The 12,060-nt window shown below is 52.8% G+C and overlaps 3 protein-coding genes across 3 annotated transcripts; 1 reads left to right on the forward strand and 2 right to left on the reverse strand.

Annotated features, from left to right (window-relative positions):
* Positions 1-586: 586 nt before the first annotated feature.
* On the reverse strand, positions 587-3,808 carry RHO25_006191 (uncharacterized protein; the record flags this gene model as incomplete). Its single annotated transcript, XM_023597034.2, has 1 exon — positions 587-3,808. One exon carries the CDS (start codon positions 3,806-3,808, stop codon positions 587-589), a length of 3,222 nt encoding a protein of 1,073 aa, XP_023452927.1.
* A 502-nt stretch (positions 3,809-4,310) lies between these two features.
* Positions 4,311-7,436, forward strand: RHO25_006192 (uncharacterized protein; the record flags this gene model as incomplete). Its single annotated transcript, XM_023597035.2, has 4 exons — positions 4,311-4,342; positions 4,405-5,167; positions 5,220-5,375; positions 5,424-7,436. 4 exons carry the CDS (start codon positions 4,311-4,313, stop codon positions 7,434-7,436), a joined length of 2,964 nt encoding a protein of 987 aa, XP_023452926.1.
* A 389-nt stretch (positions 7,437-7,825) lies between these two features.
* On the reverse strand, positions 7,826-11,902 carry MCD4 (Glycosyl phosphatidyl inositol anchor synthesis; the record flags this gene model as incomplete). The annotated part of the gene is made up of 5 exons (XM_023597036.2): positions 7,826-8,766; positions 9,574-9,827; positions 9,878-10,065; positions 10,116-11,677; positions 11,734-11,902. 5 exons carry the CDS (start codon positions 11,900-11,902, stop codon positions 7,826-7,828), a joined length of 3,114 nt encoding a protein of 1,037 aa, XP_023452925.1.
* Between the last annotated feature and the right edge of the window lie 158 nt (positions 11,903-12,060).

Below are 12,060 nucleotides of genomic sequence, written 5' to 3' on the forward strand. Positions count from 1 at the left end.
TGTGGGTAGTCTTCTCGTCTGTAGGGCCTTCAATGTCCGGCTAGATGGATCTATCGAATATAAGATCGAATTCCAGAAGAAACAGGGAAGTAAAGACACGAACTCCACTATGAAAGGGAAAGCAAAACCCACACCTTGTACCACACCACCTATCAACTCACCATTATTCGGTACCGTGAACAACTCTGTCATCGCCAAGTTCGCATGGCACGAACCCTCCACGCCAAGTGGTGCTTAGGGAAAATTCCCACGCGAGTGTGCAACTTCCGCGCAAGCACGGCGCAGAAAGGAAGCCGCGCAAAAGCACGACATCGAACGAATTGCTCGATGAACGTGCATGGGAACGAAATTGTGGCGTCTCGTTGGCCCAGGTGACGATAGCCCAGCGCGCCGCGAGATCCTTTGGTCTTGGTGGTGGAGACGGTCTTGGAAAGAAGGGTTGCAGTGGACCAGCCGGGAGTGCCGACGCCAAGCAGCGGCCGCTGAACGAGCGGCACGAGCATAAAGAATGCTATAGGAGCGAAAACAAGCCCGAGAGAAACGTACAATTCAATGTTGTACAAGGGTATCTATTCTATACTGAACTTCATCGCTTGCTCTTTTTACTCTTTTTGCCACCACCGCCACCTAGCTTCTCGGCCTCCTCTTGCGCTTCCCTCAATGCCTCACCAGCTTTCCGCTTCTTCTCTTCTCCCTTCTTGCTACTCTTGACAGCAATGGTACTAACGCTCTTCCCCTTCTTCGCCGCATCTTTGACTTGTTTCTCGGCATCTTCCCAACCTGCCTCACCCTCTTGAATAGCATATCTGTCCAGAGGCAAGGCATCGATCATCTTTCGATTTCGTTGCCTTTCCTCTTCGTTGAACTCCTCCGCTCCTTCTGCTAGATCGTCTGCGAGGTTCTTGCTCACGGCAGCGCCATCGATCGCTTGCTCCGCATCTTCATCGTCAGGCGCAGCATGTGCTCGGCCATTGGTGGCAGGCATAGAAGCTTCAATGGCACCAGAAAGGATTTTTTCAAAGTGCGTGCTGACTTTGCGCATCACCTTGATGAACATGGCCATGAGTTGTGAAACAGTCAAATTGAGCTCCTTCTCCATGTCCTCCAACATCTTGCGCTGCAGCCCGATCGCGCAGAGTAGGGCTTTTTGCACGCCAGAGAGCACGACTCCATTGTCGTCTTTGATGCGGCCAGTAAAGAAGAGAGTTGCAATCGTAGGCATCAAGTCCAAGATAACGTGATAGTCCAGCATGTTGTCCGCATACGATTTTATCCGCTTAATGTCGTAGGGAGAGAACAGCTTATCAAGCTCTGGCTTGTCGAGTGGACGGGCCTTTTCGGAATCATCCAGTAATTTGATGCCCTTGTTGGTGCTGTCATCAATCGAGAGGATCAGAACGGTGGGGAAGACACGGAACTGGTAAGAGGACAAGTTCAAGATTCGGCGATGGAAGTCTTGTGCGTAGGCGCCGAGCCAGCTCGGATCTGTTGTATCACTGTTGGTTGGCTTCAGCATCACCATCGTATGCTCGCCGGTCAGGTCGTTTGCAGTCTGCCGAAGATAGACTGGGACATAGCCACCTCGATACCAGAACTTGTGGAGCTGTTGCGTTAAACCATATGAAACGCCAGTGTAGTCCAGCTTAGGAGGTTTACGTTGATGCAACCGTGCGAAAAGCGGAGGCATAGATTTGATGTCGCGAACCTTGATCGTCTCCGTCTGCAACGAGCCCTCAGCAAGCTCCTCGTCGGTAACCCGCCTTGCTGACTCCTCGTTCATGGCGAGCACATCTGCAGACTCGTCCAAGCTGATGTGCTTGCCCTCGTAGAACTCGTTCAGAAGCTGAAGTGCACGAGACCCGTAGCCCATGTTCCCATAGTCCGGGTTCGTGGCAATGCGCACGATCCGTGCTCCGCTCAGGCTTGCAAACTCGGAATCCTGGAATTGCTGGCTGACAAGCCATGGGATGAGATCGCCACCAGCTCTTTGACCTCGCGAAAGGCTGTTCAGCACACTCTCCCTGCTGATCTGTCCTTCCAAGGCCACCTGAACCACGCAAAGAATTTCCGGCAGCTTATTGGCATCATCTGCAGTCGGCGCTACCAGCACGAACAATTGATGCGCCGGCGCATCAGACATGAGTTGCAGGTCGTTTGGCGAGTTCTTGTAATGTGAAGCGACATAAAGCGCCATCATCTGTTGTAAGAACTTTTCGGTGATTGGGTGGAATGAAAAGAGGGTATCGCGGTTCACTTGCAGCAATTCGCATTGTGAAGGATGAGGAGTTCCATGAATCCTCGATTTCCGCGGCAGTGTGGCATCAAGACAAAGCAGTGTGTTCATCCATTTCTCAACAGCATCTCCAGAAGCGTATCGAATCGGCTCGTTCAGTTCGATCTCTCGTAGCGATCGAGCGGTCCTCGGTGTGTAGTCTTGCTCCTTCTTGTTGCCATCCCGGTTCGCGATCTTGGTGTCGCCGTTCGGCTTGCCAACACTCCGTGATTGATCCCGTAGTTGTTGTATCAGCTTCAAGGAGAGCGAGCGGCCTGTTCCTTCGTATCCATTGATTGTGGACGCCATAAAGACCAGATATGGACCGAGCAGTTTTCGCACAAGCGGCAGAGGAATGGCGGCAGCCTCATCGATGACTAGGAGCTCCGCCTGTCCAAGAGTGTATGAGTCCTGCGGCTGAATATACTGGATCGTCTGTCGGTGCTCTCGGTGTATGTTCACTCGGACGATGGCTTTGTTGAAGTCTGGATTTGTCGATTGTACAATGTCGTAGTCTGTGTGATCGAGGTAGCCAAACTCATCGAAGCCCTTGAAGACGAATTCAAACAATGTCTTCAAGTTCTCAGGAGATGGTGATGTGATGAAGATGTTGCTGTAGCCGCACGCGATTGCTGCAGCTATTGCCATGCCCAAAGCAGCTGACTTTCCCCGTCCTCTGCCTGCTGTGAGTGTCACCGTGCTTGCCAGTGTCTTCTCCATTATGGCTTCGACGAAAGTCATGAGGGCCTTTGCTTGGTCTACTGTCCTCGCAAGCTTTACCAAATCGCCAACTGGCTTCTCGCCTTCAAGACTCTCTTTGATCTCAGCAAGCTCCTCTTTCGACTTCTGGCTTTGTGTTGTGACCTCTTCGCTCTTGAGCTCCACCACTCCTCTTGCACCAGAGACACTGCTCAGTACGTTCATTTCGTCATCGATGACCAATGCGCCTCCGCAACTTCCCAAGCTCATCAGAAATCTCTCGTTGAATCTCGCCACGACATCTCCGTGAGCTTCTGTGCGGTACCGCGCATGGACATCCATGTTCATGGTGTACAGCTGCTTCAGACTGGTGATATTTTTCAGCAAGAGTAAGACCATTCCTCCTCCTTCTACCGTCTCCATTGTCCTCGCCAGCAAATTCGGCGTCAGACCTTCAAAGTCTTGCAGCACGCACATGCCAAAGGTCTGACCGAGAATCTTCTCCGTCTCCTTGTAGTAGACATATCGCACATCTCGCGTGCTGACGAACAGCTCGAAGGGATCTTGCTCGTCCACATCGCGCTGGCCTCGCTTAATCTCCGCCTTGATCTTCTTTTCCCGCTTCTTGCGGTGACTGCTGAAGCCCAGCAATTCTTTTTTGTAGGCCCATAGTACGGACTTGCTGATCTTGATGTCGAGGTTCAGCAAGATGTGGTACAGATTGACGATGACATCTTTAGCGTGGTCGCCGACAATGACGAAGAGGGATCGATGGCGGAGGAGCTGCGAGTTGCGGATGAGGGCAGGAATGCGCGCGTCGATGGCCTTCTTCGGCATGATGGCAGCGGGAGAAGATTACGCCGGGAAGCTGGGATTCGGTTGCCTTCGTCGGCTGGGGGTGCTACGCCATGGTCAGACCTCTCATATCGTGCATTGAGGCTGATGCAAAAATCGGCGTTGGAAGCTCGCCGTCTGTGCACGGAATTTTTTGGGACGAAGCATCAAAGTTTATCCCCACAATGTCGCACATGGGACAGCAGGGATCTGGGAATTACGGAGCCGAGCCCGGTTTGCAGGTTTTGGCTTGTGAAGGAATGATAGCGCCGTTGCCATTTGCAGCAGCCATCAGCCCACCCTCGCGTACAGCATCCACCACAGCACGGGCAGTCCTCAGTCTCCCGCCTCCCTTTCAACGACCGCGACGACTCCACGATCATCAACGACTTGGACGCTAGAATCGAGCATACAGCCGCTTACGAGCCTCAGCCACACTTGCGCCCGCGACCAGCAGTGTTACCGCGCCCAGTCAGCTTCGTCAGACAATGGCTGATCCCGAGGCATGATGGTGAACGCCAAGTGGCCAGCTCTAAGGTAAAACTCTCCGTCTGACGCGCATAATTGTTGTGTCTCGCGCTGACTTCTTTGTTCTCCAGTGGCCTCATCCTGGGCACCGTCGTCCTCACGCGCGCGCTTCCCACGAGCTTCGCATTCGATCGCCCGGTCCACAGTTGCACCGCGATTCTTCTCGGTGCAGGCGGCGCAGTAGTTGCATTGAGTAGAGGGCTTCCACAAGACCAAGAGCAGCGCCGGCGCAAAAATGGAGGACAGTACGATCAGCTGCTGCCGTTGAACGAGGTCGGCCAGCCACATCCCAGCAGGGAACCCAGTCCCAGTCGCGAGGATGTCACACACGCGAGCAGTCAGCGCAAGCTGCGGATAATATTCCTCACATTGGTCGCGCTGATCTGCCTCCGAGTAGACTTACTGCGACGCGTCATTGACAACGCGCATTGCGCCGAAACGCATTGGACCACGTGGGTACCACTGGTGTTTGGCGCGTGGCAGTACTGGTCCTCACGAAGCCTCCAAAGGACGAAGACAACAGGCGATAACGAAGAACACGATGGATCGTCGAGGCTGCGCAAGCTTGCGACTTCTGCGGTTGCTCCAGTAATAGCCACCTTCGCTATTGCTCTGGGCGGTGGGTCAGTGCTCAGTGCAGTGCGAAGTCCAACATCGACGTACATATGCGCCGCTTCACTGCCTTATCGGACCACAGTACCATGGCTTCAGCGCGTTGCTTCCATCCTCGACATTGCGATTCTGTACTACATGGATCAACTTGTTTCCTCACCAGGTGCAAAGAGTGCACTCAGCACCCCAAATCGATTTGCAGTAGTCGGTCTGGCGCTGCTGGTATGTCCAATGTATTGGTGGATCCGGCCACGTTCACTAACGAGTAAATCAGGTCTGCGCCGGCTTCTGGCTCGTAGTAGGCGGTGTGTATTGGTATGTCCAAGAGACTGGACGCACGTGGCTTTTGACGATACCCTCCATCTACTTGTGGAGCGTAATGAAGCTTAATGTTTACATTGCATTCACCCTGACTTGCGCTTTGCAAACCGTAGGTCTGCCGCAGGAGTCCAAGTAACGTTGCGCTGACATTGATCAGGTTCATCATATTGGTCTCTTATCAACGAGCGTGGTCACCACCTGCATTAGTGTTCTTACGGCTTCGATACTCTCGGCGTGGGCCAACAGCCACCCTTTTCCAACAGTCTACTTCGGCTCGGCGTTCTGTGGCATTGCATTGTTACTCCTTGGTGTGTGGCTTTATCTTCAGACTGAAGCTACATCGGCAACGCATCACAACGTTCGAGATGAAAGACTACTGCGCAAGGTACCTGCATGGTTCTCTGCTGCATGTATCGCAACCATGCTTCTTTGGCTAGGATTCTGGCTGTGCTATCACAGAGAGGTTGCGTTTCATCCCATTGACATGCTTCTGTATCAAGCCGAAGCGGCGCATGAAACATTTGTCGCACAGTCAGCGACCAGCAAAACATTGGCCGAAGCCGTACAGACGTACCGCGAACGGTATAACCGACTCCCTCCGCCAGGCTTCGATGCTTGGTACGAGTTTGCGACTAGTCGCAAGTCATCTATCGTCGACAACTTCGACAGTATACATCGCGACTTGCTTCCCTTCCATGCCTTGACTCCGGCAGAAATTCGAGAACGGACCTGGAACCTGATCGCTAACCCCTGGAACGATGCAGCCGGGATCTCGATACGCAGCGGAAAGGTCGCCATATCGCCGAACGTTGTACCCACTCACCTTTGGATGCTGGAAGGGATCGTAGACATGATCAGCAAGTTCGCGGACAAGTTACCTGACATGGACCTCGCATTCAACCTGAACGACGAATGTAGGGTCTCCGTACCGTATGAGCACGTGGAACCGATGCGGCAAGTAGGCGCACGTGGCAACATACCGATCAACGTCGACAAAACTTGGACATCGGCTCGCAGCCAGCAATGGAAGCCGATACCCGATGAACCTTTGCACGACAGTTCACTGGTGGAAGCTTCTTGGCAGCCAACATTTCATCGCTTTGGCAACATCGGCTGTCCTCCGAACTCTCCTGCACGCGCGGAGCGAACATGGGATACAGGTTCGTTATGTCGATCATGCGCTTACCCACATTCTATGGGCGCCTTCCTGTCGAATTGGACCACTGCGGGCGACGTTTGCCACCAACCAGATCTGGCAGACATGCACGGGCTATACCTATCGCCAGCAGCATTCAAAGCCAGCTTTGAACTGTACCCAATATTCTCTCAAAGTAAAGCAGGCGGCTTCAACGATATTATATATCCGAGTGCCTGGAACTATATCGACAAGGCCAAGTACGAGCCTAACCAAGAACACCCAGATGGATCATTCGCAGAGAAGAAATCAACGCTGTTCTGGAGAGGCGCCACATCAGAAGGCTTCTCCTTCCACGGCAATGTAGGCCAATGGCGCGGCATGGCGCGACAACGCTTTGTTCATCTCAGCAACAACATCAACAACAGTAATCCCGACCAGACGCTCCTCGTCAAATCTCATCGCCACCCTCACAACCTCGAATACCAGACATTCTCCGTCCAACAACTTTCCAGCTTCCTCGCCACAGACGTCCACTTCGTTGACTCCATTGTCCGTTGCGCCGGCCGAGACTGCTCCGATCAAGAAAAGGAATTCTACCCATTGGAACGGCCTCTCGATTTCCAAGCCCACTGGCAATACAAGTACCTCCTCGACCTCGATGGAGCAGGTTTCTCAGGCCGCTTCCTTCCCTTCTTACAAAGCAACTCATTGCCCTTCAAAGCCGCCCTCTTCCGCGAATGGTGGGACGACCGCGTCGAAGCCTGGGTACATTTCGTCCCACTGGACCTTCGAGGTCAAGGCCTCTGGGCGACATTAGCTTACTTCCAAGGCTTGTACGCGAAAATCGGTGGCGTAGATGTGAGTGTCGAGGCGCATCATCAAGAGGCGGAGAGGATCGCCAGGCAAGGGAAAGAATGGGCGGAACAAGTGTTACGAAAAGAGGATATGGAGATTTACATGTTCAGGTTGTTGTTGGAATGGGGACGATTGACGGATGACAAGAGGGATAATTTGGGGTTTGTGGTGGATTGATTGATTCTAAGCGATGCATGAGCGATGAAGACGAATGTGTAATGAAGTTCAACTGGCGTGATGAAGGGGATTCGGTACCTTTGACGAAGTATTATAATAGTTCAACAGATTTTCAAGACACTGGCATATCAATCTATTTCATCGTCCAGTGAAAGCTGAGGAATTAGGCAAAGATTGGCCAATATGCACGCCGTCTCACCTTGGATCCAGGAGAGTCAGTAAGAATCCGACGAGATAGATACGACGCAGTCATCAGGTGAGCGTTCATCTGAACATTGAAACTCAGAGAGCTGTACATCGTACTCTGTAACCTAGACTGTACACGCGTGCATACCATTCGTACAAGAAATCTTTTTCACAACGAGGGAACCACTTCCTCATCGTTGCCACTACTTGTTCTTTTTGTTCTTAGCAGCAGTCGGTGAAGCTGCCACGACACCATTAGGCTTGCCATTAAGCGTCCCATTACTCGAATTTGTCCCCTTCACGACATCATCATCAAACTCCACCCCTCTAACGAAAACCTCACTAAGAGCCTCCAAGCCCGCAACAAAAATGCAAAGTACGGAAGCAATAATAAACATACTAATACTCTCTCCGATCTCCAACCAACTTCCCTCATCTCTCACTTCCCAGAAGAAGCGCAATGTCAAGTAATCGCCGATGCCCATAACGATGGCGAAAAGACTTCCGCCTCGGAGTTTTAAGCGCCTGGTCAAGATGCCCAAGTTCGCGGAGATGAGGGCGAAAGGAGCGAGGAGTTTGAGGACGAGAAGGGCGCCTTGCGAGAATGGGTCGAAGACGGGGATGAGGCGGTAGACGGCGTCGAGGGAGAAAGAGCTGACAGAGGCGATGTTGCCGGTGGAGTAGAAGCCAGATTGGAGGAAGAAGAGGAAGAACAAACAGATTCGAGCGTCGGAGAGGGTGAGACTCCTGTAATCGCCTGTCTGGGCGGCTTTCTCACGCTGTTGCGCTGCGTCCAATGCCGGTGCGAGTGGAGTCGTGACGTCCAATTTCTTCTTCAGACCGTTGGCGTGGGAGGCGTCACCGTTACTTGCGGCGTGTGTGCTGTCGCCCAATGCACTAGATGAGGTTTTGGCTGCCGCTGTAGTGGTGTCGGCGCTGCTTCCACCAAAGCGTTGATGTATTCTGTGTTCGAGTCGCACCCAGCTGACGAGAGTGATGGCGATCGCGAAATAGAAGAGACCCTCGTAGGAGATGGTGAGAATGATGAACACCGGTCCAAAGGCAAGGAAGATGATGGCAAGACGGTGAAGGTAGTGGTTCCGGGGTCGGAGCGCGTGGGCAAATGGCAGGATGAGGGACGTGACTAAGAGAATGTGTGTTAGCGAGGAGTCCTTCCAGATGATTTGTGAGTACAACGACAGCGACATCCTCTGTCTTCCATGCGCGATTCCTGTGCAGTGGTGGTTCGAGACGCTCGTTCATGGAACGGCTGCGTTGTTCCTGCGGCATTCGAGCATCATGTTCAGCAGCCGAAGTCCGATTCGGGAGCGTAAGGTTTTGACCCAGATGCAGGTAAAGTGTCCTTGGTGGTATCGCCAGTGGAGGGACATAAATATTCTTGGTCCACATCCAAGTGACTGTCATCTTCGTCCAAGCGGATGTCCTTTGCGCTCGGGCACCCTTTTCACAAGGCGACTCACTGGTGCCATCGAGTTGCACAGCAGAGATCTCATCTTGCAAGTGGACCATCAACAGTTTGCGACCCGGGGAAGCATAGATGTAGTCGTACCAGTATTGCTCGTCTGTCGTCGCCAGCCACTACTTGCGCGTTCCAAACATGAGCTTAAATGGCAGTCGGAAGAGCAATTCGAAAAGTGATGCGACCAAGCAGCCCAGTGGGAGGTACATGAGCAGGAACGGACCCATCCAGACCTGCGTCGACAAGTCGTAGGCTTTAAACGATCTCCAAGGATGCTGCAGGATGCACAGAACATCCTCCAGCTCGTCTGCAGTGCTGGCATAAATCCCCATTGTCGATATGTACTGACGGTTGCACAGCACGTGTTGTATGAATGCTAAGAATGCTCAAATGCTGGCTTCACGGGGCCAGCCCAGTGCGCGATGAGATGTGTTGTATGCGTAAGAAGTAAGGGAAAAGACGTGCACTTACCCAAAGTAATCCACCCAAGGATCTGCGTACCAAGAGGCAGGCCCGTCTTTGCTTGCAGAGAAGCGACGCTCGATCTGGTTACAAGCATAGCAAGTGCCACCAGCCCTACCTGCGCGCCGAGGATCAATCTCGAGACGTAGTCTGCTTCTGCCGCTTCGAGGTCTTCCTTGGATGTTGAGCTCTGCACCAGCAAGCTCTGTTCGAAGGCAATGTACAGAACACCAATGAGAAGAATGAGGAATCCTCCCAAAAGGCTGGAAATTTGTCAGCTTCGTTTTCGGTTCGTTGCAATCGGCCTACATACATGAGACCAGAGCTCTCGACTTTGTTGGCTGGCAGCAGAGTGAAAATGCTCATGGATGCACACGAGAGCGCCCACGTCGTGCAAAGAAGCCCGTTGGATTTGACGAAGTCAGTGCCATAAAGGAGAGGCCAAGCTGTAGCGACCAGATAGAGAATGGTGTAAATCTCTCGATGATAGTAGCTTTGCACCTGTGCGACTGGTCAGCTCCCGGCGAATGCGTTGTTCAAAATCGGCCTACCATGACTTCGAGCAAAGCTAGATAGCCCAGCACATTGGCTGCCAGCTTAGTGACTTCGCCCTTCGAGAAGTTGGCAAAGAGCTTGTTCTTGCCTTGGATTAATGCCTGGCGACGCGCAAAGACTTCCTCCCAGAACAGGACAGGGAAGAGCGCATAAGCATAGTAGGTGATGGGAGATGCTTGGAAAACCAGCAGACTGTACAAACCAACCAGGATCGATACGGAGCTGATGATGAGACTCGGAGTTCGCTGCACGTCCACCTTGCCATCCAGAATGTGCACATCGACGGCGGTGGTAAAGGCAAATGCTATCCACCCAAGGTAGCCTGCTGTGACCAAAGTCCTGAGGAAGAGCCATGCATATGTTTGCAAGTAACGGAGACCAGCCAGACCAAGTTGAATCAGTTCATCAGATTGATCGATAGCTTTTTGATACTCACGTCTGCGGATCAACTGCTCGATCGATGCTATGCGATTCTCGACACTGTGCTCAGCATCGGCGAATCCCGAGTACGGCTTGTAGCGCAGTACTGTTGCCATCTTTTCCCGCTCTTTGACGTGGTACATTTCCAGAATTTCCTTAGCGTTCACTAGCAAGGCTTTGGCTTTTTCTTCGTCACTCGCATCCAGGAAGGAAAGCGGGAGCTCTCCGACAGAGTTGACAGGGAACTCAAGTCCAGCAAGATAGGCCATGAGCGCCGCAACATCAGCCTGAGCAACGTCGTGTCGCTGCACATGGTCAAAGCGCCAGTCACTAGAAAAGCCATCTTCGTGTCCAGGAGCTTTTCCTTGTTTCACAGTCTGCGGTTTCGCTACGCCTGATCCCCAGGCGATCAAAGGAGTTCTCGTGTTGTCGGGATGTCCATCGCCATGGCTGCCCCAGTCACTCATGCCATGGTCTGCTGTAAAGACGAAGGCTGTCTCATCGTCATCGTAGAAGTTGTTGATGACTTCTGTAATTTCCTGGACTCCTTTATCAACGATCTGAATGTTCCTCAAATACTCTTGCGAGTACGGTCGATATGCGTGTCCCGTAGTGTCCAATCCGAGCAAGTGCAAGAAGAAGACCAGTTTGTCCTGTCTCAACTTGTTGTTCAATGCTGGGTCTGTTTCCGCATCCTTGAACAGCTTCTTCACGCGATCAAACACCCAATAATCCAGCTCTGTGGCATCCTTGCTGAAATCCTCGAACTCGTGGCCGTACGTGGCATCTTCAACTCGCCCAGGCACAGCTCCCGTGGAGAACATGGGAAGGATGTCCGGACTACCCCAACTCCATGTGTGTCTACTCCTGTTGAACACGCTGTCGAAGTTGACCGGGTTCAATTTCCATCCCGTCGTCACTGCTGCCACATCCTCATACAGCCCCGCAATCAACGCTACGTGCCCGGGTCTCGATTCGGTGGGTACACGGGTGTGGGACACTCCAAAGGTGCCATGCTCGAGGACTCGCGATCGGAGGAAGGGGGCCATTGGGACGACATCCTGGGAGGCGGACTCGTTGGCGGGTCGAGAGGGGTCGGGGAAGAATTGAAAGGCCTTGTCGGCGCGGAGTCCATCACCTGAGAAGCGGATCGTCAGTGCTGAGTAGAGCAAGCAGACTTTATGCACAGCATACCGACATATAACACCAATCGCTTTGCGGGAGCTTCGTGATCTTCAACCCGGTACGCTCGCATGCCACGCACAATGGGCGAGACGAAGTAGATGTCGAAGATGGAGTAGACGTAAATGAGGTGGAAGACCACCGCCACGCCCAGGAAGCCCACTCGCCCGAGTCGCGCCATGTTATGAGACTCGCGCGCTCGTCTGTGTTGTTCACATTGATTACGAAAGTAGGGACTGAGCGAGCTGGCACATTTGTTCGATGAACGCGTTCACAGGCGCGGACCGAGTTCCATTAAGGTTGCCGCTAAGCATCACACGCAGGGGTCACTCCGCCGCA

Source organism: Cercospora beticola, chromosome 4 (genome assembly GCF_033473495.1).
Source record: "Cercospora beticola chromosome 4, complete sequence".
NCBI classification, from domain to species: Eukaryota; Fungi; Ascomycota; class Dothideomycetes; order Mycosphaerellales; family Mycosphaerellaceae; genus Cercospora; species Cercospora beticola.